Genomic DNA, 27,122 nt, shown 5'->3' on the forward strand with positions numbered 1-27,122 from the left:
TTCCTAACGTACTGGAAAATACCTAAGAGTAACATGTGGCTCGAACAATCGAGATTCAAGGTCACGTTTATGCAGAAAATATCACGCATGACTACATCATTAACAGTTGAAATTGAAACTCGAAACTGAAAGTCACGCCGACGAACAGACTTTTAGAATCACGAGAGATTCTGGGTTTACCTTTTTTGGTTATAAGCTAAAACTTGGAGTGTAGGGAATCATCTGTCTGATGATTTTTTTCACGCAAGTAACAACTTAGGAGTTAAGTAAGTCCTGCATCCACGCCTAGAGATCTCATCTGAGATGGAGTCGTCAGAAAACGAGACTATCTCTTATTATTTGCTACTTATTTTGCTACTCTTACTATCTCTCTACCGGAAAATACCTAAAAGTAACATGTGGCTCGAACAATCGAGATTCAAGGTCACGATTATGCATAAAATATCACGCATGACTGCATCATTAACAATTACGAAACTGAAAGCCACGCCGACTAACAGACTTTTAGAATTAAGAAAGATGCTGTGTTAACCTTTCATGATCATAAGCTAAGACTTCGCATAAAAGGGAATCATCTACGTGATGATGTTTTCACGCTAGTAACTTTGTTTCTCAGCATCTTGAGATCTAATGGTCTCGTCTGAGATGGCGTCGTCAAAAAACGAGACTATCTCATTGGATTATATCCATCCAAAACCTGCAAATCTTGGAGAACAGCTATCCATTACGGGAAGAAGAGATCTATTGACAGCTGCCGATCGTTCTTCTAGATCCCGCCGAAGAGTTATGGTCATTCTTGTTGCTATTGCAGTGGCAATTTCTGCAATCATCGCGGCAGTGTTCATTGGAAAATATGTTTCGGATTACCTTAGTGATGATAACAGGAAAGGTAAGTATCAGATGTCACTAAATTTTCGCTATTTATTCAGAAGTTGGTCGAAATTTCAGCACATCGATGTGTCATTGTCGATTTCCTCAGAAGTAGAAAGTAATCATCTCATTTTCAAGTAAAGCTAAAAGCTGGCGGACAAAATTAATCAATCGATACATGGACAAGACGATAAAGTAAGTATTCAGTGTGATCGTGTAAATGATAAGCATTAAAGAAGGAAACATGTAGGAGCACTTTAGTCCAAGTTGTCCAAACCCCGCGAGATTTATTTTTCAAATTCAATATCAAAAGCTTCGTAAATTTAAAAATACCAATTCGACAAAAGTCGTAAAACTGGGTTTTTGTCCTCTTATCAATGTTAGGGTAAGAGCGATAAGTTTTAAATGTGCTTTGAAAATCAAAGAGGCAAGCGATCCATTGACAGAACATGCACGAGCACATAAGTAGCTGCGAGGCTACTTAAGAGCATTCCAGATATAAGACTTAAGACTTAAGAGCATTTCAGCGGAAAATTTCAATTGTATAATATTATCTGCCTGTTTGAATTAATCAGTGGGTACCCAAGTGTGCGTTTCTTACAACAGTGAAGTAGGCTCCTGAATACAACCAAAAGTTTCAAAAGGGCCTCTAATGAGCAGATAACCATTGTTCCAGTTATTTTCTTAATACATAGTTTCATCAGTTAGCTTTAGATTAGTAATAAATTAATCCTTTTATGGAGCCTGTGAAAAAATCTACAACATTCCACGTATTTTTAAAGGAATCGTGTACAGTTCAATTGTAGGATCATTTGCGATTCAGATTAACTTTATTAAAACTGTGTTATAACCTTTTCTTAAAATACTAAACGGCACTGCACGAAATGATATATTAAAAACTTGTTTCATGCCCCTACGCGTCTTATCTGACAGCAGCAGGAGTTTATACAAGTAGGCAGATAAGCTTGCTCAGATACAAATGGTTAATAAGATGTCTATTTTCGACCTTTAAGCAAAGAGTGAAGCAAAAGTGTGACAAAAGTGCTGTACATGCGTGACATTTAAAGACGTTACATCTAAGAGTACGTGTTACGTATGGTGGTCACAGATTAAGAACTAAATCTACGAGCTGAGTTCTTGAAAGTTTTGCACACGAATTTTGGGTCTTAAGTCCTTGCTATTTTGATGTAGAAAGCAGAAATAGCAGCTCTAATTTCACTTTAATGGCGTCTTCAATTGTAGGGTTTCACGATGACAAATGGCAAGTTCACTCGATTAACTTACTTTTCTGATACTGTTTTCTTTAACTCTAGATTGCACTGAATTATAAGTTCTTTGGACAACAATCAGGCCAAAACGATGTCATATTTCCTCCCAGGGTTTAAGTTAAAATGAATATTTTCACGCTCTTGTGTTTTTCCTCTATTAAGCTACCTTTTTCAACATTACTTGTGTCCCCAGGTATCGTTGAGTGCAGCACTGAAAGCTATGTGTGTGACATAAATGCAAACTGTACTAACACTGACGGCTCTTATATCTGCGCCTGTAAGGAAGGATACGCTGGAGACGGGCATTCATGCCAAGGTATAATCATTGCATTTGACCTGGCAAGTGACAGAATAAAGTTTCCCACAAATAATAAAAAAACTCTTCCTATTAAAACTTAGAAATTTGATGTTTTTCTCTCTGTCAAGTAACGTTTTGGCAATTCGTTTTTGTTCACAGATGTCAATGAGTGTAGCGATGGCAACCATGTTTGCGATATTAATTCGAACTGTAACAACACAAATGGTTCTCATATTTGTAACTGCAAAGAAGGATACGCTGGAGATGGACAGTCATGTCAAGGTGAGTAAGAGTAGCCCACACTACTGAAAACAAACAGCTTTAATCATAAGCTAACGCCCATGAAAACTAGCCCACATTTTAGAGCCTGTTTTCACGCACCAATATCGTATTTCTATTAAATTACCTTTTATACATCACTAACTCTGCTAGATATCGACGAATGCAGCAAAGGAAGCCATGATTGTGACGTAAATGCGCATTGCACCAACACTAATGGCTCCCATAGCTGCACCTGTAAGGAAGGGTACTCTGGAAAAGGAGAGTCATGCCAAGGTAAAATTAGTTAGACTTTGAAAAAGTAGAATAACTGTTCATCAGAAATAATTGCCTTGTCATCCGACAAACTGGTTAACATTTGTTTTTCTTTATTTAGTTACCCTTTGCAAATAGATTGCGTTCACAATGCAACAATGATAGCCATGTATATGATCCTAATGCTAACTGTACCAACACTAACGGTTCTCATAACTGCATCTGTAAGAAAGGATGCATTATAAATGGACAGTCTTGCCAACGTAGATTATAAAAGCAATACTTAATGTTGAGCAAAGCAGCTTTCCATAACAAGTATTGTCTTCGTAACCAAGGTTATGGTCAAGAAGCAACGTAATGATCTTCACGCCCCGACCTCGTACTTCTATTAAGTTAAGGGTTTCATCATATGCATACATTCACATTTTTCGAAGGTTTAAATATAATACACGGGGATATTTTACGAGTTGTTCGGTATATTTCCGAGCGCGGAAGGAAAGAAGATAATTAAGAGCAATGAGAAAAATTTCTTCTCGTGTTATATGATAAACCATCGAATAAGGGATTTATTATTTAACCATTACCTGGAATATTTTTCTCGAATATGCGGCCACGCTGGGATAACCGCCCCCCCCCACCCCACCCTTCTCTCCCTCACTTTTTAAAATAGTATAGATACAAGGAAAATCTATTTCTACTGCCACACTTTTTAAATAACTTTTCAACCTTCAACGACAGCGCAATCTGTGCAGCAGAATAATTTTTTCTCCATTTCAGTTTTTCTATCTTCATGTGCTTGCAGAGTATTTTTTATGTATTATCTATTATTTTGAATTTATGTCCCATTGCCAAAGTAACTTAAGAAGTGCCACTCCCGACTAATCGACAAAGCGCCCCACTCTACAAACAAGTGCCCCCTCCCCCTCTCAGTTTTAGCCAAAATTTTCAATAAGCGCTCAAGTGCTGCTTGAAAATGTCTACTATTTCAATTATTAAAGTACACACAATATCGCCTGAGGAACTAAATCTGTATCTGGCGGAGTTTATTCGCTCTTTTCGACTTAACGAGAGAGATGATTATGAACCCTTAGGCTTAACACGCCTAGTTTCAAGTATTGAGAGGTATTTTTTTATTTTTTTGCCAGCTGTTATTATGTTGCATTATTTCTATCGAGAAGGGAAATTTATATGGCTTTTATCTTTTATGATCGATTTAGAAACCATTGTCTGTTTGACAATTAAATGCCAAAAAGAGGAATTTACTCTCCTTATGAACATGTATACTATATAATAAACCTAATACATCACATATAGTCAGTCCGCATGGTATATAGTTATAAACAATCGTTGCTTTATATCAAAAATCTCACACGTTTGCTGCGTTCACTCCCTCGACTTCCGATACTACGATCTCGTGCGTAAATACCACACAGACAGACTTTCTATGAAGTATTCTATATCCATATTATTTGTACTACTAGATATCGATGAGTGCCTCAATAGAAGCCATGCTTGTGACGTGAGTGCGAATTGCACCAACACTGACGGCTCCCACAACTGCACCTGTAAGGTAGGATACACTGGGGACGGACACTCATGCCAAGGTATAATCATTACATTAGACTTAGCAAATAGCAGAATGAAGTTTCCCACAAATAAAAAAAAAAAAACTCTTCCTTTAAAAACTCAGAAATTTGATGTTTGTCTCTGTCAAGTAACGTTTTGGCAATTCATTTTTGTTCTCAGATGTCAATGAGTGTAGCGATGGCAACCATGTTTGCGATGTCAATTCGAACTGTAACAACACAGATGGTTCTCACATTTGTACTTGCAAAGAAGGATACACTGGAGATGGACAGTCATGTCAAGGTGAGTAAGAGTTTCCTACGCTAATTAAAACAAGCGCTTTGCATATAAACGATTGCCCATGGAAATTAACGCTCATTTTGGAGACCTGTTGTCACGCATCACTCTCGTATTTCTATTACCATACTTTTTGTATATCACTTATGCTTCTAGATATCGACGAATGCAGCAGTGGAAGCCATGATTGTGACGTAAATGCGAATTGTACCAACATTAATGGCTCCCATAGCTGCACCTGCAAGGAAGGATACACTGGAAAAGGAGAGTCATGCCAAGGTAAAATTAGATTAGACTTAGAAAAAAACAGAATAACTTTTCATCACAAATAATTGCCTTGTTATCCAACAAACTGGCTAAGATTGTCTTTTCCTCTATTCAGTTGCCCTTTGCAAATCTATTGTGTTTAAAGATATTGATGAATGCAGTATTCATGTTTGTAATGCTAATGCTAACTGTACCAACACAAATGGTTCATATAATTGCATCTGCTAAGAAGGATACATTATAAATGGACAGTCTCGCCAACGTAGATTAGAAAAGCGATACTTCATGTCGAGCAAAGCAGCTTTTCATAATAAGTATTGTCTTCGTAACTAAGGTTATGATCAAAGAAGCGACTTAATGATTTTCACGCCCCGACCTCGTATTTCTATTAAGTTACGGGTTTCACCATATACATACATTTACATTTTTCGAAGATTTAAAATATAATACGCGCGGATATTTTATGAGTTGCTTGGTATTTTTCCGAGCGCGAAAGGAACGAGGGTAATTAAGAGCAATGAGCAAGATTTCTTCTCTTAGTATATGATAAACCATCGCATATGGGATTAATCATTTAATCATCACCTGGAATAATTTTTTCGAATATGCGGCTACGCTCGGATAACCACTCCACCCCACCCTTCTCTCCCTCACTTTTTCAAATAGTATAGATACAAAGAAAATCTGTTTCTTCTGCCACATTTTTTTTTATAACTTGTCAACCTTCAACAACAGCGCAATCAGTAAAGCAGAATAATTTTACTCTCAATTTCAGATTTTTTTAATCTTCATGTGCTTGCAGAGTTCCTTTATGTATTATCCCATATTTTGATTTTGATGTCCCATTGCTGAGTTAACTTAAGAAGCGCCCCTTTCGACTTATCGCCAAATTGCCCATCCTAAATAAGTGCCCCCTCCCCTCCTAGTTTTAGCCGAAATTTTCAATAAGCGCCCAAGTGCTCATTGAAAATGTCTAATATTTCAATTATTGAAGTACAAACAATATCGCCTGAGGAACTAAACATGTATCTTGCAGAGTATATGAACTCTTTTCAACTTAAAGACAGAGCTTTCCACCGCAGTGCAAATATGTGAAATTTTCATATATCTGAAATCTTCATTCACTTGGATGTTTATTTGTACCCAATTCATTGACCAGCTCCCAGTTGGCTTGTTAGCTCAATTGGTAGAGCGCTGCACCGGTATCGCAGAGGTCATGGGTTCCTATCCCGTACGGGCCTGAATTTTTTCAGGTCCTATTTACAACTACTCGTCTCGGTAGTGTTCTTAGCTGCGAGGATCTCCTAATTTCATCTCTCCACCGCAGTGCAAATATGTGAAATTTTCATATATCTAAAATCTTTAAACTGGCTAAGATTGTCTTTTGCTCTATTCAGTTGCCCTTTGCAAATCTATTGTGTTCACAAATATTAATGAATGCAACGATGATGTTTGTGATGCTAATGCTAACTATACCAACACTAATGGTTCTCATAATTGCATCTGTAAGTCTTGTCAATGTAGAATATAACAGCGATAGCTTTCCATTATTAGAATTGTCTTCGTAACTGGGCTCATGATCAAGAGGCAACGCAATGGTTTTCACGCCCTGACCTCGTATTTCTATTTAGTTACGGATGTCATATGCATAGATACACAATTTTCGCTGGTTTAAAATATTATAGGCGCGGATATTTCACGAGTTGCTTAGAATTTTTCTGAGCCCTGAAGGAACGAGGATAAAAGAAGGCAATGAGCAAGATTTCTTTTCGTGTTATATGATAAACCATCGAACGAATGAGGGATTTATCATCTCACTATTGTTAGGGATATTTTTCTCGAATATGCGGCCACGCTCGGATAACTACCCCCCCCCCCCCCACCGTTCTCCCCCCTGACTTTTTTAAATAGCATAGGTACAAGGAAAATCTGTTTCTACAGTCACACTTATTTATAACTTTTCAACCTTCAACAACAGCGCAATCAGTACAGCAGAACAATATATTTTCCACATCAAATTTTTCTATCTTCATATGCTTGCAGAATTCCTTTCTTTATTATCTATTATTTTGATTTATGTCCTATTGCTGAGATAACTTAAGAAGCGCTCTTATCGACTAACCCTCAGGCTTAACATGCCTCGTTTCAAGTATTGAGAGGTATCAGTTTGTTAGTTTTTGCTAGCTGTGAGGGAAATTCATATGGTTTGTATCTTTCATGATCGATTTAGAAACTGTTGACTTAAGTCTGTTTAACAATTAATTGTCATTAAAGAGGAATTTATTCTCCTTATGTAAATAAAAACCAGATACTAAACCAAATGCATCATGTAATGTCGGTCCGTATGGTATGTAAAAAATCTTACTCGTTCGCTGCGCTCACTCCCTCGATTTCCGATGTTACGCACTCCTACGTAAATACCATCCAGACATACTTTCCATGAAGTATTCTATATCTATATCATTTGTACTACTAGATATCAATGAGTGCCTCAATGGAAGCCATGCTTGTAACGTAACTGCGAATTGTATCAACACTGACGGCTCTCACAACTGCACTTGTAAGGAAGGATACATTGGGGACGGACAGTCATGCCAAGGTATATTAGACTTAGCATCATACAATGCTACTTTTAAGAATATCAAGGGCCTGCCCAAAATTTTCATACTTGGAAATATGCAATGTGATTTAGAACTTCAGACATTGCAAGTGGAGTGATATCCAAAAATGAACAACATTTACGCGGAGAATCGTTATTCTCATGGCCATATCCAGTCCTGCGAATGCGATACATCCAGTGGCTATGTATGTATTGAACTCCATATTATGTGTATCAGTACTGAAATGAAACACGAGGAGCAGTTGTATTCACAGGCTAGAAACTGTACTTATCTAAGCAAACTAAGTTTGGTGGCTGAAATACATTTATGTAGATAAGGAAAATCAATGTTGAGCTTATTTCTCGAACAGAAGCATCAAGAATTTTGGTCTACGCTGTAGAAAATGTTTGCCATATGTATTCCTTAACAAGAATACTGACCTAAAAAATTTCCGTCTTTCTTGCACTGTCTCCACACTGGAAACTTACTTCATTGCTGATACTAAAAGTGTGAAGGGTACTAGATATAACTCGGTTTAACTTGTTCTTTGCTCGTTACAAATCTTTACCATATCTCTCAACTGAGAACGTTCTCTCTTAGACATTGACGAGTGTAGTGAGGTTTATGGCGTCAAAATGAACGACTGCCATCCTAATGCCTCTTGCGTTAATACCCAGGGTTCTTACAACTGCTCTTGCAATCCTACCTATATTGGGAATGGTTCTATATGTGAAGGTGAGTTTTTTATATTCAGGCTTCGTAACTTGATAATGTACGTCCTGTTAAATGTTACCAAGGAGCACGCAGAGTTGGTAACACAAATATTTGATATGAGGAAGCAGAAATCCTTGTCGCCTAATACGCCAAGAAATTACTGTCACTCTTTGACTCGATGTGAACTTTAATCACAGTTAACCTATTTTGGGGGTGAGGGGGAGGGGTGGCTGGGAAATTTGTTCATGTTTTGACTGGCAAGGATTTGGACTAAATTATATGTGCGATAAAAATAATTTACTGCCCATAAAACTCAGGAAACTATGAAAACTAAGTCTCTAACTTTAATGCTACGTCATTATTAAAGAACGATGAAAATTTCTCTTCACAAATGTAATTTAACTCCATTATAATGAAGGTCTTTCATTTTCCTCTTTTTATTTTTTTAATTTCTCTATCATTCCAGTGTAATTTAATTAGGTTAAATTCAATTTAGTTAAAGTAGAATTGACCCCCCTCGATTAGCATCCGCTATCTTTGGGTCAAAAGAATATCTTGCATACATATGTAAGAAAATAAAAGTAAAAACGATGGTGGAGTGAAAGTGACAAGTCTATAGCTCCAAGTGATTCCTTTGAGCTACGTTATGATTAAAATAACATTAAAATTTCCATTTCACAATTATCATTCAACTTTTTAGCTGATCAGTGTTATAATTACCGCAACCTAAGTGATGCCAACAGAAAAAGCAGTTTCATTACACCGATCTCTGGTCCAGAGTTTTGTGACCACCAACTCCCTGTGGGATGGTATCGTTTTGTGGGAGCTGCAGGAACTAAAATGCCAACAACGCGTGTGCCACCATTCAGATGTGGTACACTCTGGTCAGGCTGGTTGTATGGTGCTCATCCTACAGTGGATGATTATAAAGTTTCCAGGAGGGTTTGCTTTAGTGATCGTTCTACAGGTTGCAAATCTTTAACCAACATTTTAGTTAAAAATTGTGGATCATTTTTTATTTACAAACTTGTTCAGACCTCCAAATGTCCTTTCCGCTATTGTGGCACAAACTAAATCTGAGTCTAAAAACTTCACAAAATGATATACGTCTTAAAGGGATCATTGTGAACAATGTACTTTACGACTTACCGTAGCCCACTCCTTATCGTAATCGTTAATACCATCGTTATATAAGCTGGTGCATATTGCCAATCTTTTTCGGTGACGAACTGTTACATGTTATATATATATATATATATATATATATATATATATATATATATATATATAAAGGAAGTCTGCAAGTCGATTTTCGCGTGGAACAGTGCTCAATACGTTGAAGCAGAGCAGAATAAATATTATGAGAGGGAAAAAGGGACGCAACTACATTTCCCGACAAGCCTGTTTCGTGAATCGCTTCACTCTTCAGGGGTTTAATGAAAGAATATTCATGTGACTATATATATATATTATAAGAGTTCTAATGATGGTGGGTATCAAATCTTACTTGATTTATAGTTATTAGGAACTGTCAAAGGACCAGGTAGTGTCTTTAATTATAAAGTAAGTTTCTAGATCCCAGATACCGACGCTTCTGGTATAAGTTGTCATTCCATAAAACATCTGTTTAAAAGCTGGATTATTATACACTATTATATCACTAAAGTATCTCGCCTTAATGTTACCTTGATACGTTTACTATCAATAAATTCATCATTATCTCTGGGTTTATTAATTTATCTGAAGTCTAAAATTTTATTAAAGGTAACGGAAGTAATGGGCTCCTGAGGTAATTAAAGTGACTGGAAACTGTTTTCTGAAACACCCAAAGGCTAAAGTTGTATTCAAAGCGCTCGAAACCAACTTCCCTCTTCATAGTCGAACCAGTATTACACATGTGGTGAATAGAGGACTGAAGTCTTAAATAGTGGACTTGGCATAGCAATCGATATTATTATACAAATGTCATAGGGAAATCCTGTTAAACAGTTCTTAGAGTCCGTCCAGGAAATTTCTCGATATATTTTACACAACTTCAGAATTTTTCTTTCTGAGGAAAGGCCTCGCTGACAGTGACTTTTAATGAACTAGAATTTTTTCGACATTGACAGTTACCTCTTTACTCTCATCAGTTTTCTGTTACACCCTTGGTATGAGGTCGCCTCTTCTTGCCAACTATCTTGTGACTCTTATTGCGCCATTGCTCTTTTTATGATTTAGAGCTGCACACCTTCCGTCTGGCTTGATACTTTCACGGAATGGGGTGGACAGGCAGAGAAGTGGGTGCAACTTCCGCAAGTTAAGTCACCTTTCAATAGCTGACAACGGAAGCGAGTTTAGCCCTCCCCACCCTCTCATTTCTCATCCTAGTTTCTGGATCCCAAGAATGCACTCTAGGTAACGGAATGCTTTAATGCGTTCAATCTTTTATTCAAAGAAGTCCTGGATGAGCACGCACTTGAAAAAGCGATCAAATTACTGAGCCGACCAAACCTGTATATTACGGATGAGATAAGAGAACTTATGAAAATGAGGGACTATTGGCGGAAGTTAGCTGGGAGAACCGGCGATCGAGACGCTTGAGTCGAATACATGAAGCTTAAACGCGAAGCTAAGAGTGAAATTAGACAAGCAGAACGCGAGTCCGTAGCGGATCAAGTAAAGAGAAATCCCAAAAATTATAGCTGCTTGTGGAAGACGATGCGACTATGTATTCATAAGACAGTGACAATTTTAAGACAGTGGAATGCTCACAAGTCGCACAAGTTGTTCGTTCAATGTCATTAAACAAGTCACCTGGGATTGATAAACTCCCTACTCGCGTGATTAAAGACAGCCTCCCCGCCATCCTGCCGGTTATTAAAATCAGTAATAAACGCTTCGCCTACTAGCGGCATTTTTCCGCGTGCTAGGAAGATGGCTAAGGTTTCACCGATCTTAAAAGATGGCGACCACGAGGAACCAAACAATAAGAGGCCCATCTTTTGCCCATTTTGTCGAAGATATGTGATAGAATTGCTCTCAGTCAGCTCGTGCCTTATCTAGAGTCGAATAAAAGATAATCTACGACGCAGAGTGGTAACAAGAAATATCGCTCAAACCATCATGAGCGGCATAGACAAAAAGAAAGTAACTGCGGTTGTGTTATTGGATATGAGTAAGGCATTTGACACCATTAACCTTGAAATTCTGCCGAATAAATTGCAGGAAATTGGCATTTCACCCTTTGGCATCACTTGGTTCAACAGTTATTAGTGGCAAAGACATCAAATCGTCCGTATGAATAATGAACTGTCAGAGCCACAACCCGTGGAAAGTGGCGTCCCACAAGACAGTATCCAAGGGCCTATCCTATTTAGTATCTACATGAGCGATCTCTCATCTGTATTCCGGCATTGTTTATCTGAAAGCTACGTTGATGACACTCAATCCTCAATCTCCTCAGAATTCATAATTGGTACTTCGATAATCGTCTTCTTCTGAACCCAGAAAAGACAGCTCATGCTACCTGGAAGTCGTCAAATTCTCTCTAACCTCCCTGAAGTCCGTTTGTCGTTGTCGTGGAATGATCCTATACCCGCAAAAGCTGTTAAAGATCTTAGCGTTACATCCGATCCGAATCTCACATTTGACGATCACATCCTTAAAACTGTTTCGTCCTGTATGCTTAGCCTTGCTCAGATCTTGCCCTCGAATTCAGTAAACTGTTTTATTGTTCATCCGTTTTGTAAAATGCAGCAACTACACATCTACCTAAGCTTCAAGCTGTACAGAACTTCGCCGCCCGGATCATCAGCAACACCACGAAGTTCGACAATGTAACCCAATCTTGAAAGATTTACACCGGCGGCTTCCGGTCAAAACGCAGCTATACCATCGCGAATTTGTACTTGCATTCAAATGTATGTCTGGTATAACGCCCCCTTATCTTGCCTTACTTTTTCTTAAAATGGTCGCGTCACTCGAAATTCCCACCTTCTTAATTTTCCTTGTTTTAAGAGCGTTAAAGGACAAAGGGCCTTTATATATCGGACAGTTTTGTCATCGAATGATCTGGACAGTGCTTTTAAGCTGCGTGAATCTGTTTTTAGTTTTAAAAGAAAATTGAGAAATATTACGTAAATTTTTTACTTCTTAATATATTACAATTTTTTATCGTATTTTGTTGTAATTTTAAAGCGACTGTATTGTAATTTTTAGATGATGAACGCCGAAAAGCCCTCCTGGGGAGTGTTAACAATTTCTAATTGTGTTGTAACTTAAAAATTGACAGGTATCAATGGCTTTAGTTACGGAAAAATATAAAAAATGCTTCCACTGAGAAATCAGTGGTAGCATGGATAAGTTTTGATAACGGTGGAGCGGGCTAACGTACTCTTGGCACGGTAACATTTTGTATAATTATAGCCTGGGCAATTCCTTCTGATGTTAAAAAAAATTGTGTTATTGTTGGGTTGTTATTAGTTGCGAATATGGCCGTTGTAATAACGTAAACCATTGATTTGCATATACTAGACTATCGAAAATTGCCCAGATTGCCTTGACTTTTTGGCTTCAGAAGAAAATGAAATGCATATTTCATATGAAGGAGACCTGTTTCGAAGTTTTATATGATAAGGGAATTCGAGTGTTTTGGTAATGTTTTTCTTAACGTGACGTGCAAGTCACGTTGGTTACGTAACGCGCTTCTTGAGCTCAAATACACTTATATAAATCGCTCTAAAAATTCGTCGTCTCAGTAGCCTGAAAATTTTATTGCAGTTTCTAAAAGAAGAAGCCTTGTTCTTGACAATGGTTACTGTCTCAGTTTATGGAGCCATGTAACTATGGCCGATTTTAGTCGCCAAAGTTGAGCTATGTTTTGATGGGTGAAATTTTACTTGAATTAGAAAATTCGTAAAAAAACCCGTATTTTAAGGAATCTTGGAAAAAATACTTCAGAACCTTTAAGAAAAAAACGCTTGTTTTATAATTGTTATTTGGTCTCCGAATTGCCAGCGAAATAAATTTTTTCGGCCGTTATCTTGAGGTGCACTATTTCACCGGCAGAACACGGTTATGAATTTTTATATTTTTCCGTATCTAAGGCCATTCATACCTATATTCTGGCAAAGTTTGAAAAAATTTCAATTTTTTTAATTTTCAACAACTCTGCTCGATTTTTACAGACGACCACTCTTAAGAACTAAATCTACGAGCTGAGTTCTTGTAAGTTTGTGCACACGAATTTCGGTTCTTGAGTCCATGCTATTTTGATGTAGATACAGAAATAGCAGCTCTAATTTCACTTCAGTGGCGTCTTTCAATTGTAGGGTGTCACGATGACAAATGGCAAATACACTCGATTAATTTACTTTTCTGATACTTTGGTTTCTCTAACTCTAGATTGCACTGAATTATAAGTTCTTCGGACAACAATCAGGCCAAAGCGATGTCATATTTCATCCCAGGGTTAAAGTTAAAATGAATGTTCTCACACTATTGTGTTGTTCCTCTATTAAGCTACCTTTTTCTACATTACTTGTGTCCCCAGGCACCGACGAGTGCAGCACTAGAAGCTATGTATGTGACATAAATGCGAACTGTACTAAAACTAACGACTCTTATGTCTGCGCCTGCAGAGGATACACTGGAGAAGGGCATTCATGCCAAGGTATAATCATTGCATTTGACATAGCAAATAGCAGAAGAAAGTTTCTCACAAATAAAAAAAATTTATAAACCATTGACTTAAGTCTGTTTAACAATTAATTTTCATTAAAGAGGAATTAACTCTCCTTATGTACATGTTAACCAGAAAATAAACCTTATACATCATGAAAAGTCTGTCCGTATGGTAAGTAAACAATCGTTTCCTTATATCAAAAATCTTACTCGTTTGCTGCGCTCACTCCCTCACTATTTATATCATTTGTACTATTAGATATCGATGAGTGCCTCATTACAAGCCGTGCTTGTGACGTGACTGCGAATTGTGCCAACACTGACGGCTCCCACAACTGCACCTGTGGGGAAGGATACACTGGGGACGGACAGTCTTGCTAGGGTATATTAGTTTAGACTTAGCATCATACAAAGCAATTTTTAACAATATCCGGGGCCTGCCGAAAATTTCCATACATAGAAAGATGCAATGTGACTTACAACCTCAGACATGGCAAGAGGAATGAAATCTAAAAATGAACAACGGAGAATCGTTATTCTCACGGCCAAATCCAGTCCTGCGAATGCGATACATCCAGTGGCTGTGTATGTATTGAACTCCATATGGTTTATTGTGTCGATCATTATTGAACTGAGACACGAGAGGCGGCTCTGTTCACAGGATAGAAACTACCCATATATAAGTAAACTAACTTTGGTAGCTGAAATGTTTTTAAGTAGAAAATGAAAACTGATTTTGAGCTTGGTTCTCGAATAAAAGTTGCAAGAATTTCGGTTCACGCTGTGCGAAATATTTGACATATATATTCCTTTATAAAAGTACTGAGCTAAAAAATTTCTGTATTTCTTGCATTGTCTCCACACTGGACGCTTACTACATTGCTGATACTAAAAGTATGAAGGGTACTAGATATAACTCGTGTTCGTTGCTCGTTACAAATCTTTACCATATCTCTCAACTGAGAACGTTTTCTTCTAGACATTGACGAGTGCAGTGAGGTTTATGGCGTCAAAATGAACGACTGCCATCGTAATGCCTCTTGCGTTAATACCCAGGGCTCATACAACTGCTCTTGCAATCCTACCTATATTATATATATTGGGAATGGTTTTATATGTGAAGGTAAGTTTATTATTTTCAGGCTTCGTAACTTGATAATATACGTCTTGTTAAATGTTACCAAGGAGCGAACAGTGAAAATTTCTTTCGTTATCATTATTATTATTATTATTATCATCATCATCATTATTATTTGACTCAAATTTCTACAGTATTTTTCATACACCTAGAAACTCAAGGCCTTTTCTCCTTTACAATGAACGTCTTTTATTTTCTCTTTTCATTTTTTACTCGTGAATTGCACGCATGCGCAAGAGCGAGTTGTAGATATGATGTGGAGAATGGTACTCGCTCGCTCGCTCGCTCGATTCCTGTAAACTTTTTGCCGATTTTAGGCTTTTGAGTGCATTTGATAGTTTTTGGCGGGTAGTAAGCAAACGAAATGGCGACCTTTGTTGCTAAGAATTGTTGTGGGGTGAAAAAGAAGCCAATGATAATCTTAAAAGAGTTTATATTTATTCGTTTTGGTTTCAACAAGCGGCGCTAGCGACTGGCAGGCGTGCAAGGATTCACTCTGAAAAAATATACTCTTCATTAAAATCTGTCTGATGATCGCGTAAGCGTGAAGCTCAGAGTCACAGAAAAGTTATTGATTTGTCCAACTTTCATATATATATATATATATAAGAAAATAAAAATGATGGTGAGGTGAAAGTGACAAGTCTATGGCCTCAAGTTATTCCTTTTAGCTACGTTAAGATAAAAAAGATGATAACTTTCCCTTTCACAATTATTATATAAATTTTCAGCCGATCCATGTTATAATTACAGCAACCTAAGTGAAGCCAACAGGAAAATCGATTACGTCACACCACAGGGTTTAGAGTTATGTGACAACCAACTCCCTGTGGGATGGTATCGTTTTGTGGGAGCTGCAGGAACTAAAATGCCAACAACGCATGTGCTAGCATACAGATGAAGTACAGTCTGTTCAGGCTGGTTGGCTGGTGCTCATCCTACTGTGGATAATGATGAAGTTTCCAGGACGGTCAGCTGTAGCGATCGTGTTACAGGTTGTAAATCTTTAATCAACATTTTAGTTAAAAATTGTGGATCATTTTTAATCTACAAACTTGCTCAGCGCCCCAGTTGTCCTTCCCGCTTCTGTGGCACGGACTAAATCCGAGTCTAATAACTTCAGATACGTCACAAAGAGATCCTTGTGAACAATGTGCTTTATGACTTACCATAGTCCACTCCATATCGTAATCGTTAATACCATCGTTATTAGCAATCTTTTTCCGTTGGTGACGAAACTTTAAACGTTATACATATTATAAGAGTTTTAATGATGGTGGGTATCAAATCTCATTTGATTAATAATTGATAGGAAATGTCAAAGGACGAGATAGTGTCTTCAAATTCAAAGCGCTTGAAACCAACTTTCCTTCTTCGTAGTCGAGCCAATATTATACATGTGTTGACCAAAGGACTGAAGTTTTAAATAGTGGACGCGGCACAGCAATTGATATTATTATCCAAATTTCATAGGGAAATCCTATTACACAGTTTTTAGGGTCGGTCCAGGAAATTGCTCAATATATTTTACACAACTTCAGAACTTTTCTTTCTGAGGAAAGGCCTCGCTGATTAGTAACTTTTAATGAACTAGAATCTTTCCGACATTGACATTCACTCCTTTACTCTCATCGGTCTTCTGTTACACCCTTGATATGAGGTCGCCTCTTCTTGCTAACTGTCTTGTGATTCTTTTTGCGCATTACTTTTTCTATGATTTAGAGTTCAATACCTTCCGTGTGACTTGATACCATCACGGAATGGGGGGACAGGCAGAGAAGTGGATGCAACTTCCGCAAGTTAAGTCATCTTTCAATAGTTGACAATGGAAGCGAGTTTATCCCCCCACCCTCCCACTTCTCATCCCAGTTTCCAGATCCCAAGAGTGCACTCTAGATAGTGGAATGCTTTAAAAGTATGTTGCATTTGCATGAAAAAGGATGGCTACTGAAACGAAGTCAACGGCAATTCAGAAAAGTTTATTTGGATTTGGCGCACAGTTTTCGGATGCCTTTGAGCCCATGCAACCATATTTCGGACATAGGGTGGTTACCAAGCGCCGAACATTGCTTGAGTTACAATCTCGAGCCCAGGGTCATCTTAGCTCCTTGTCAGCGGTATGATCGCCAAATAATGACTTCTGGGAGAATAGATTAATTCAATTTTTCTGATTGGTTGATAGAAAAACAGTAGACTCCTCACAGGAAGTGTGATTTACGGAAGGGATCGATCGGGCCGGAAACAGAGCGTTAACAACGATAAATTAAAATTGATTTTGATGTTATTGTTGTTGTTTTTTGTTTATTTTTTCGCGTCTAAATTTTCACTTGTAAACTGTCCGTCAATGCGTGAGAAAAAATCCAATCAAAGTCGCTGCTTGCTGCAAAAAAATTAATTAAAAAAACTGTAAAAAAAAAATTTGACACCCCAAAGGCAATATATGTAAGACCTTCCTTTGTTTTGTCTTTATTTTAAATTTGTTTTTTTAGACAGAGCAGAATATAAAAGTAACACAGTGTATATTTCGCTATTCTGACCATTGATACATGAAGAGGCCATTAAGGTCAATTGAGTCAAATACATTTTTAGTTGAAGGCTTTCGATAAAATTGAAGACACTTAATAAGGATTACGTAAAGGATTAAGTAAACTGCTATAAAACGGTTCTCATCACATGAGTTTGCTTGCAATTTAGAATAAATGAACACAAGTAATTTTTTCTTAGAGCAAAAAAATTGCCAAAGCCCTTTGGGCAAATGCAATTTGAAATTTTAAAGAAACAAATTGCAAGTGCTTATTAATTCTTGATTGCATGGCACGAAAAAAGTCATGATTGTCTTATTTAATGATACAGATGAGTAACCACTTTAGACAGCTTTTCATATTCGAGTACAAGCAAACTGATGAAGTGTGTAGATCACTTCTGGTTATAAATTAAGTCGCTCTCAACTCCTAAATCTATTGATGTCATAAATTTTGGATAAGCTCTTTTTGGATTTACTTACCTGAAGTAATCTTTACATCGCTGATAGGACATCTGCAAATGGTTGGACATTCTAGTCTTTGTGGATAAGGACAATAAATTGTAGGCCTCGTCTCCTGCGTCTTCTATATGCTAGTGAGCAGGAGATGTTTAAGAACCCACGCACTTCTTGCAAAGAGTAGGGAACATAGCACCCGGTGTTGTGGTCTGGCCTTGGTTCCAGAAATTCTAAACCTGGAAATTTCACGAATGTAGATTGCATAGAAAATGGCAGCCTAGGCGTGCAATGTCTTGTGGTTTACCAGGATACTTTAACAGAAGTGTGACAGAATGCAACCAATGCGTATTCCAAGTTGTCGAACTTCGTACTAAACTTCATATTCGGCTTTGCAGTTTTTCCTTCAGAAACTGGAAAAAGGCAGCGCATTTTGGATTGACTTTCTGCATGTGGAGCTTCAGTGCCTTGTCGCTGTCACCTTGATCGTCGGTTTCATGTATTTTTGCTCCTTATGTATGCTATATATATTTCATCGTGGCTTATTGTTGCGCGCCTCCCCTAGTCGCATTGATTTCAAACTTGAAGCTTTCCGTCGTCAAGTTTCTTCACGACCTTTTCAGCAGAAGAACGAGGCAACTTAGAACTAAATTAAATGTTCCTCAGCAGGGAAAGTGGCTTTTAGGCTTCTGTTTAAAAGAGGAGCATTGAAGTATTTTTTTTATGGAGTTGCAGAATTTAAGCAATGTATATTGACTGCAATCTTCGCCCTTTTCCGTTCTCTCTTCTTCGTATAACCTGCGTAGAATCTGTGTAGAACTGTGTAGAGTTTGATCTAGCTCGCTGATTTTTAATACCTCAGGTGGGTTTTGAAAAAATATTTTTCTCTACATTAAGCTTAAAATTGAATTTTAAATCATGATTAATAATTATTAATTTCTAATAGACCTTAAATTTTAAATTTAATTTAAGCTCTTATCAGTAAGGGGTCTTTAACAGAGGAAATTTAAAACGTTTCGTCAGTATTGTCTACGCATAATAATAAATAGCGTTACACAGCCGCAAATTTTTTCTTTGAAATCGTTTCAGCCTCTAATTTTGTCTTTTTTAGTATTAAGGTTGTTAATAAGTTTTATTTACTCATAAATAATAAATAAATAATAAAATAATAAATAGCTTTACACAGCCGCAAATTTTTTTTTTGAAATCGTTTCAGCCACTAATTTTGTCTTTTTTAGTATTAAGGTTGTTAATAAGTTTTATTTACTCATAAATGAGGGCACAGACCAATTTAATTTAACCTCATATCAGTGAAGGGTCTTTAACAGAGGAAATTTAAACGTTTCGTCAGCATTGTCTACGCACAATAATAAATAGGGTTACACAGCCGCAAAATGTTTTTTTGAAACCGTTTCAGCCGCTATTTTTTTTTTTTAGTGTTGAGGTTATTAATAAGTTTTATTTACCTATAAATGTGGACACAGACCAGTTTGTGGTTTCTTTGGTCAATTTTTTGAGTGTTGTTCGCTTGCAAACTCTTCGTGGTCGTTTTCGCTTAAATTTGCAAATAGCTTGACAAACAGTATCAAAAAGGGCGAAGGATGGCATTCTTGTCTGTCCCAAAGACAGTTCCGCATTTCAGGCAGAGAGGACGCCAGCCATTGTTCAGAAACAATTTCTTTCCAATTTTATCTTTTGGAAACATTTGCGCACGTCAGCAGCATACACTCATGAGCAAATAGTAAACATTCAATAGACTAATCAGAGCACACACTTTACGTTGGTTATGAATGAATTGAATGGATGCTTGCCATTGCTTTTTGAAAAGATTGAATGGTACAGGTTATAATTTTTGCTGTAACCTTGATGGTGGTCGATATTCATGAAGTGGGGAGCCTTAATCTTATGAAGAGGAGTAGCATGAGCCAAATTGAACTATAGTTTTTTTTTGAAGGAGACACATCGTAAGTTTTAGATGTATATACCTCCGAATTACCCTTGGCCTCGTTCGGCCTCTACTCATACTCATGCAATTGACTATGAAAGGAAAAGACAGGATGTACAGTAGAGAATGTATATTATAAGCTATTGTGTTGCAAAAAAAAAAATTAAAGTGTTAATGGGCATCAAGAAACCTCTTTTCACTGCTATTATATTGGCGTATTATTCAGGATTTGTTTTTCTCACAGATAATTTCATTATCGTGCGGGTGAAAAGTATGGTTCGTTTAAAGGATTCAAGTCAACAACACGACATCACGCGTCTAGTCGCCATTTTCTACAGTTTCTTCTGAAATTATCAGTGATTTATTCTGGGAAGATATTTCAGTGGTTTCTGGCAATTTTCCTTGGACATTAAGTTTGTAACTGGGACCGTCGATGACATCTAGCGTCCCTTCTTGTAGAAGGCCTAAAGCCGCTAGCAGAGGAAAAGGATTACGCTTCGAAAGCCCACCTTCAACCTGTGGAATAAGTGGAAGGAAAGTCTTGGCATCAAAGGTCTAACTAAAAGCCAATTTGCAGAGATTTTGCAGCATCAAACAGTCGAAAAGCTTAGCGCGAGTTGCAAGTCGCAATAAGGATATGACGAGTCAAAGGCGTTGTCGGGTCCGTACGATTGGTGTCCCTCGCAAGCGATTTTAACTTTTTCCTTCAAGATTAGTTCTGACCAGGATATATTTTAATGATTTTCTTTTGCGATGTTATTATCTGAGATGGTTTTGAATAAGGTTCTATTTCCCCATCGGTTGGATAAAGCCAGATGATATTGCGTTACAAAGGGCAATATTTTCTTCTGTATGCTATTTTTATTGTCTTTAAGTGACCCATAGGCGGCCCAAGCTTCAGCTGTGAGATAGTCATCTTACGAAATAAGAGTCATGCCAAAAAATAAGAGTTTATATGGGAACATTTACGACCGCTCCTAGGGAACAAAAAATTCAGTCAAATTCTGAATAAAAAATACCTTACCTTACTTTCACAGAGCATCGATTGCTATTTGATTGTTTACTATGTTGAAAAGAACCCATGTTTGGCGAGTTATCCATTTCTAGTTTTACTACGTACATGAGAAAAGGCCAAGGCTGCACACTCCATTTCCGAACGCTCGATCCGGCAAGCGAAAAATCCAAGCTCTAAATGACCAGGCGGCCACAAATCTAACGCAGGTTGATATCCATGAAATCAGGTATGCTCTATTCTTTTCCTTCAGCGTATTGTGAGACTCTGTACTTTTTTATCAAACGTGGGGTGTGTCGAATTTGTTCTTGGGATGCGTAGCTCTTCTCCTTTTACAACAATCATCCCAAGCTCACGTCTCGAGAAAATCAAACGATTTTGAAACTAATGAAAGAGTCACGCGCTGTGTGACGTGGTGTTTAGTTACGCGAGGAACTGTTGAGAATTTGAACACCATAGGTCACAAAGACAACAACTTTTTCGTTTCAAGTAAATCATCTCATAGCCCTGCCTGCCTTGGTGGCCTGCAACTATTGTTCTTGATAGCATGCGACGTCTCATTTGAAAGAAAATGACGAAAAAACAAGCCGACGCGGTTTTTGTTTTTGAAAGGAACACTTTTTATATTTATTAAATTTTGTTTTCCTGTACGTTTGTGCAAAATGTATTTACAGAATATAAGGCACTTAGCTCATCCAACAATGCATTAAGCAGGGATGCTGCAGCTCCATGTATTAATGATTGAGGTCTGTTACCTTTCTTCAAGCAAAACTTAACTATACAGCTCTACGTACTTCTGCTTTCAAGCTCATCTCTGAGTATTAGAGACAAAAACAATCAGGTGAGTAGAGGAATATATACATAATTAGAGAAATTAAAAATCTCTCATTAAAATAAAGGCACACAATCCTGGAGGCAAATCGTAAACTCATATTAGCTGATTTCTTTATTTTATGCGGGGATGTTGAAACATGGCCCTATATGTGAGGCTTGTAATTGCCACACAATTTGAAATCGTTTTCGTGCTTTTGATATCCTTGATATGCTAACTAAATAAAATTATCTTTCAAACATCTATACTTTTTTGTGCGGTATTAGAAACTGAAGACGTTCTGTTGTTGCTGTTTCTTTTTACACGCAGGAATTCTGAATTAGCGGGCACGAAGGGCTTTAGAGCTCACTCTTGCTGCCTCGCTATACGTGCAAGTGCACGTACAGCCAGCGCGTATATATCGTTTATCTTCGGGAACTCCCTATTGCCACTTTGCTTACGTTCTAGTGACGCAGTTCTTAATAACAGAAAACCACCATACATTGTTAACAAATTGATGCAAAATAGCATTGTTTGAATTTTTTACACCTTGAAATTTGGTGAGAAACAAGAGTATTTTGAATTAAAAAAAGATAATTCTAAGGAACCTTGCTCTAGGAACACGAGGTTCTTGTTGCCATTTTGAATTGAAATTTTATTTCCTCATCGCTGTGACACGTGCTTGATTCATGACAGTAAGCTGAACCAAGCATAGTCCTTAGGTATTTAGAAAAAGCTAATAAAGAAGAATAACCTCCACCTCACAAGCTAATTATTGTGTGCACTATATTCTTTACGTCGTAAGAAGTCATTATAGTGTCTAGATATGTTTTGAGAACGTCATTATACGCACAGAAATAGGTTTTTAACTTGTAGAAGTGACGTCAAACCAAGAGATGATAGTTTATTTGCTCATGCAGCTATGCATGATGAAACAGTTTCGGTTTTTGCATGATATCTACATGTTTAGGGCTTTGGTTTTTATTATCGATAATTACATATTAAAAGTTCATCTTGTTATTACTAACAGACAGACTTCATTTTATTACAAACTTAAACAAAAAAATGAAATCCTAACTTCACGCAAAGGCAGGAACATACCAAATTCAGTTTAAACAATCGAACAAAACACGAATTATGATCCCTTACACCTCATTACGGCGGCCGAAAACGTATCAGTCGGTGCTACAGTAACGATGGGGACACTTTGTCTTAAGCAGATAGTAAACGTAATAAGATCCACAGTTTCTTACTTTAATGGAAACTGTGTGTTCACAACAGATGTTTCTGCCAGTAAAGCAAACCGTTCTGCTGACTACACCCTCCGTTTCTGTTGGATGGCTATCACTCAGCCAACCAGGTAGAGCAGTCCCACACCAGCTGTAATCGACACAAGTGGTGGGCATCTTCGTACCAGCGTCTCCTTGGAAACGAAACCAGCCTTGGTCAAGGTCAGAGTCACAAGATTCTTCTCCATGTGGTGTACGATACGTGGTTTTCCTTGTTTCACTGGTTAGGTTTGAGTAGCTTAAACATTCTAAATAGTTATCACAAAAAGAGAAAAGCTGAATCTTCAAAAGTGTTTTCAAAGGCTAGTCCTTTCATATTAATTTAAAAGGGATGACTCCTTTTGACAATCATTAAACAAAAACTAAAATTCTTCATGAACGACCATTAAACTTTTGTGAAGGTTACTCACCGTCTGGTACGAAGATGCAACTGGTCTTCCCGTCCCCTCGGTAACCAGTGTTACAAACACAGATGTACGATCCAACCGTGTTTACACATTTTGCTAGGTTTTCAACGCAGCCATGGAGACCACTTTCGCATTCGTCAATATCTATGATGCAATAGTAACAGTGATGATCAGGACGTATGAATGCCATTTGTTTTTACTTTATACCGAAAGTTTTTGCATTTCTTTATAAAAGAAACAAACCTGCAATTGTTCAAGAGCAGTTGACCGATTTATTGATTGGGTCATCAATGCACGACTGATTGAGAGATTTTCTTGATTAAATGAATTGTTATTACTTGATTAGCTAGTTAATGCAGAATTACTCTAATAGCTGGTTGACCAATTTTCTAACTGATTATTTGACCGGATTTAATGCTCAAATTTATCACTTCCTGCCCACGAAGACGTAAAAAAGGAATAATAAATGCAGTAAATATGATACAAAGAGTTATCACGAATGAGTGAATGAGACATTGAATAGTAAAAACGAACAAGCGCACAGACCGAACATAATTAAGAATAAACGAATGAATAAATTGATTGGAAGGGTTTGATTTTTCAGTTAATCACTCCACCTTCCGTTTCCATGTCGCAGTAAGCTAAAACAGCTTTTCCATGTATGGCGGAGTAGATCCAGTACCGGTCGCTGACCACTTGTTGTCCCTCGCTAGCCTTTATTTCTTTACAAGATTCAGCCGCAAGCTCCGGAATGGAACCTAGTGGCGCTGTAGATAATGAAACATTCATGACAAAACAATTGGAGACGGAATAGTTTCTGAAAAAGGTAAACATTGTCTTGAAACAATAGGACGACACACCATACTGAGCCTCCTAAATATTCAAAGGGATGAGGCACAGCCATTAAGAATAAACCTAACTTTTGTTTGGTCTTCGTAACGAAGACCTCCACCCTTCCCCTCCCTCCCTCCTCACCTATCTTTGACAGAAGAGTTTAGAAAAATATTTCATCCTATTACGAGAAACAACACATTCACATATTTTAATAACTAAAAAACCTCTCTTTCTGGCTTTCCCATAATAGTATCTTGTAAAGTTAGGGATGAAATCTTCAGGTTTGTCTTCCTTGGTGTGGTTATTCAGTTCACAAATGTCGTCGGAGAAGTCGTAGTTGAAGCTTTGGCACCTAACGTCGCCGTTGCAGGCCTGAAGACAATGGAGTGAGCTGGAAGGCTTCATTATTTTAAAGATGTGTCGTTGCAGCATCGTACCAAAGATCGACTCTTCACTGTTGCACTGTTGCGCAATCGGTCCAGAAAAACTTTGGAGCAGCAAAAGCTGAAGTAATAAGGGAAAACAGCAAATAAAAAGCAGCCCTTCATTAGCGATGCACATTTCCTAAGTTACAAGAATCGTCTACGGGTTTTTCTGTTTTTTTTCTCTAGTTTCGGTTCTGATGACCGTGCTGCGCTGTAATTCTGTACGTAAGCGTCACTGTAAGGTGTTTATATTTCCACACAACATCTGGTGTCAATAACAAGTCCCAATCTCCAGCCGTTTCAATACAATTCCCTTTGTCTTTATATATTATGATTTAGAATAGATATCGATTCCCTTCCGCTAATGTAACAACAAGAAGCTCTCTGTTCTGATGACCTTGGTGCGCTGTAATTCATATGCGCTAAGGCCTTAATCCTTCCCCAAATGTCAATGTAAAAGGTGTTTACATTTCCTCCCAATAAACATCTGGTGTCAATGTCATTGTTTCCCAACCTCCAGCCGCCGGTTTCAATACAATTATTTTTGTGTTTGAATATTATGATTTGGAATAGTTATTGATTCCCATCCGCTGAAGTTACAACACGAAATTCAGGTATCTATTGATTCAAGTTAATACATTTCGGGTTTAAAATGGAACGAAACTTTTGTTATAAATGTTACCCACCAGCAAAATTAATTAATAACCGAAATGGGTAATTCTTAAATACAGAAAAAAGCAGATTGAAATTATTATTTCAGACCCATTAGACGCTCTCTAAAAAGATTTCATTTGCTCGACAATATCATAAGAGTTACATTGTACAGTCGCCATATCAAGTACTGACTTATTCATGTATATCGCTTCGGTGCAAAATTTAATTAATTGTATTTGAAAAAACTTTCCTTTTCATTACCATGACCCTGCATAAAGTTAAAAAACATTTTAATTATGTTGATTCAAGTGATGAATAGTAAACTTCCATTATGAATTAATTCAGTTACACTGTGTAAACACAGAAACAAAGATTGCACGCGGTCAGTGAGCTCTCAAAATTAGTGTTAGCAATTTGTTATCTCCGATTTTCACTTCCTTTCAAACCTTCCTTCTTGCACCAATCATTTCTCAAATCACGAAATTGCAATAAACCGTACCATTAAACCTACCTGCGAAGTTGTTCTTAGCCCTTTCGGCCCCAGGATCTTAATTTTCCTCTCTCCTTTCTACCCAATATATCTACCATACATTTCTAAAGTTCTGAATGTTTAGGTGTTGCATCAAATATTATCCGTTTGTTAAATATTTTTATTTACTTTCGCCAAAATCCTAATTGAAAATGCCTTGATGTTGTTGGGAAAAAGTACTCGTGGACTTTGTGGGGTCGATATTCATAACGAACAGGTTGACGAGTCAAGACAAAATATGGCATATAACGAATCGTGGGAGCTGTGTCACACGAGGAACTTATACTCACCTTACAATTGGTATTCAACCTACATGATAGAAAAGACGCCAAAACCAAGCACTCACTGACCCATAAATTGGTTCTGATTCAGAGGAATATTAAGATATCCATTAGTCCTCGCCATGCCGGTGCAGCTGTCGCGTTAGTGGTGTTTTATTTTAAAAGCAACCACGTACTTGTCCGATAGAGCTGACGCAGAATTTTATTTAAACTTTAGTGGGAGTTACAAAAGCCGGTCACAACTTTGGACATCTTCTAAAAGCAAGACATCCCACCATCCATAATATAACCTTCGACGGACTCGAATCTTTTTGCACCTTTAAAGCTTTGGCATCTGATGTCGCCGTTGTAAGCCTGAAGATACTGGAGCGAATTTGACCGAAGTTTTCTTTACTTTAAAGACATGTCGCTTAAGCGTCTCGCCATAGACGGAAGATTCATGACTGAAGTTTGAAATTTTGAATTATGTATATAGATCCATAAAACAAATGGTCTCAGCTGTGTGTTATCCCACCCACCAATCGTTTCCGTTGAATCATTATTGTCTTCATATTTCATGATTACCAATCGCTAGTGTTCCTGATTTATTAATTCGTTTGGATTCATAAATTTCGCGTATGAAATTCTGAAAAACGTTGTGTATATTAAGAATTTGACCACATTTGTGGTTATCGTTGAAGTTGTAAGTTTCAGATTTGAACCAATATTTTTTCTTTTGACATTGTCATTTGCGATTCTGGTT

The 27,122-nt window shown here is 37.4% G+C and overlaps 3 protein-coding genes across 3 annotated transcripts; 2 read left to right on the plus strand and 1 right to left on the minus strand.

The window, feature by feature from the left end:
• The first annotated feature begins 645 nt into the window (after positions 1-645).
• Positions 646-7,818, plus strand: LOC136280751 (fibulin-1-like). Its single transcript, XM_066166433.1, has 9 exons — positions 646-889; positions 2,332-2,454; positions 2,596-2,718; positions 2,869-2,991; positions 4,452-4,574; positions 4,717-4,839; positions 4,990-5,112; positions 6,498-6,605; positions 7,577-7,818. Exons 1-9 carry the CDS (start codon positions 646-648, stop codon positions 7,816-7,818), a joined length of 1,332 nt encoding a protein of 443 aa, XP_066022530.1.
• Positions 7,819-8,335: 517 nt separating this feature from the next.
• Positions 8,336-9,488, plus strand: LOC136280752 (uromodulin-like). Its single transcript, XM_066166434.1, has 2 exons — positions 8,336-8,435; positions 9,115-9,488. Exons 1-2 carry the CDS (start codon positions 8,336-8,338, stop codon positions 9,486-9,488), a joined length of 474 nt encoding a protein of 157 aa, XP_066022531.1.
• A 13,648-nt stretch (positions 9,489-23,136) lies between these two features.
• Positions 23,137-24,896, minus strand: LOC136280753 (uromodulin-like). Its single transcript, XM_066166435.1, has 4 exons — positions 24,716-24,896; positions 24,275-24,424; positions 23,661-23,801; positions 23,137-23,498 (listed from the first exon to the last, which is right to left on the minus strand). Exons 1-4 carry the CDS (start codon positions 24,894-24,896, stop codon positions 23,137-23,139), a joined length of 834 nt encoding a protein of 277 aa, XP_066022532.1.
• Positions 24,897-27,122: the final 2,226 nt, after the last annotated feature.

The sequence above is a fragment of the Pocillopora verrucosa genome, chromosome 5 (assembly GCF_036669915.1).
Source record: "Pocillopora verrucosa isolate sample1 chromosome 5, ASM3666991v2, whole genome shotgun sequence".
Lineage (NCBI taxonomy): Eukaryota > Metazoa > Cnidaria > Anthozoa > Scleractinia > Pocilloporidae > Pocillopora > Pocillopora verrucosa.

What these genes read in the sequence shown, in the direction of transcription:
- LOC136280751 (XM_066166433.1), top strand. Translation starts at nt 646, where the DNA reads ATGGCGTCGTCAAAAAACGAGACTATCTCATTGGATTATATCCATCCA. An exon ending in AAAAGGAGAGTCATGCCAAG is followed by an intron (nt 2,992 to 4,451) that starts GTAAAATTAGTT and finishes TTGTACTACTAG; the next exon opens with ATATCGATGAGTGCCTCAAT. An exon ending in TGGTTCTCATAATTGCATCT is followed by an intron (nt 6,606 to 7,576) that starts GTAAGTCTTGTC and finishes TTGTACTACTAG; the next exon opens with ATATCAATGAGTGCCTCAAT.
- LOC136280752 (XM_066166434.1), top strand. Translation starts at nt 8,336, where the DNA reads ATGAACGACTGCCATCCTAATGCCTCTTGCGTTAATACCCAGGGTTCT. An exon ending in GAATGGTTCTATATGTGAAG is followed by an intron (nt 8,436 to 9,114) that starts GTGAGTTTTTTA and finishes TCAACTTTTTAG; the next exon opens with CTGATCAGTGTTATAATTAC.
- LOC136280753 (XM_066166435.1), bottom strand. Translation starts at nt 24,896, where the DNA reads ATGAAGCCTTCCAGCTCACTCCATTGTCTTCAGGCCTGCAACGGCGAC. An exon ending in CTGCGACATGGAAACGGAAG is followed by an intron (nt 23,802 to 24,274) that starts GTGGAGTGATTA and finishes ATTGCATCATAG; the next exon opens with ATATTGACGAATGCGAAAGT. An exon ending in TTGCATCTTCGTACCAGACG is followed by an intron (nt 23,499 to 23,660) that starts GTGAGTAACCTT and finishes ATAACTATTTAG; the next exon opens with AATGTTTAAGCTACTCAAAC.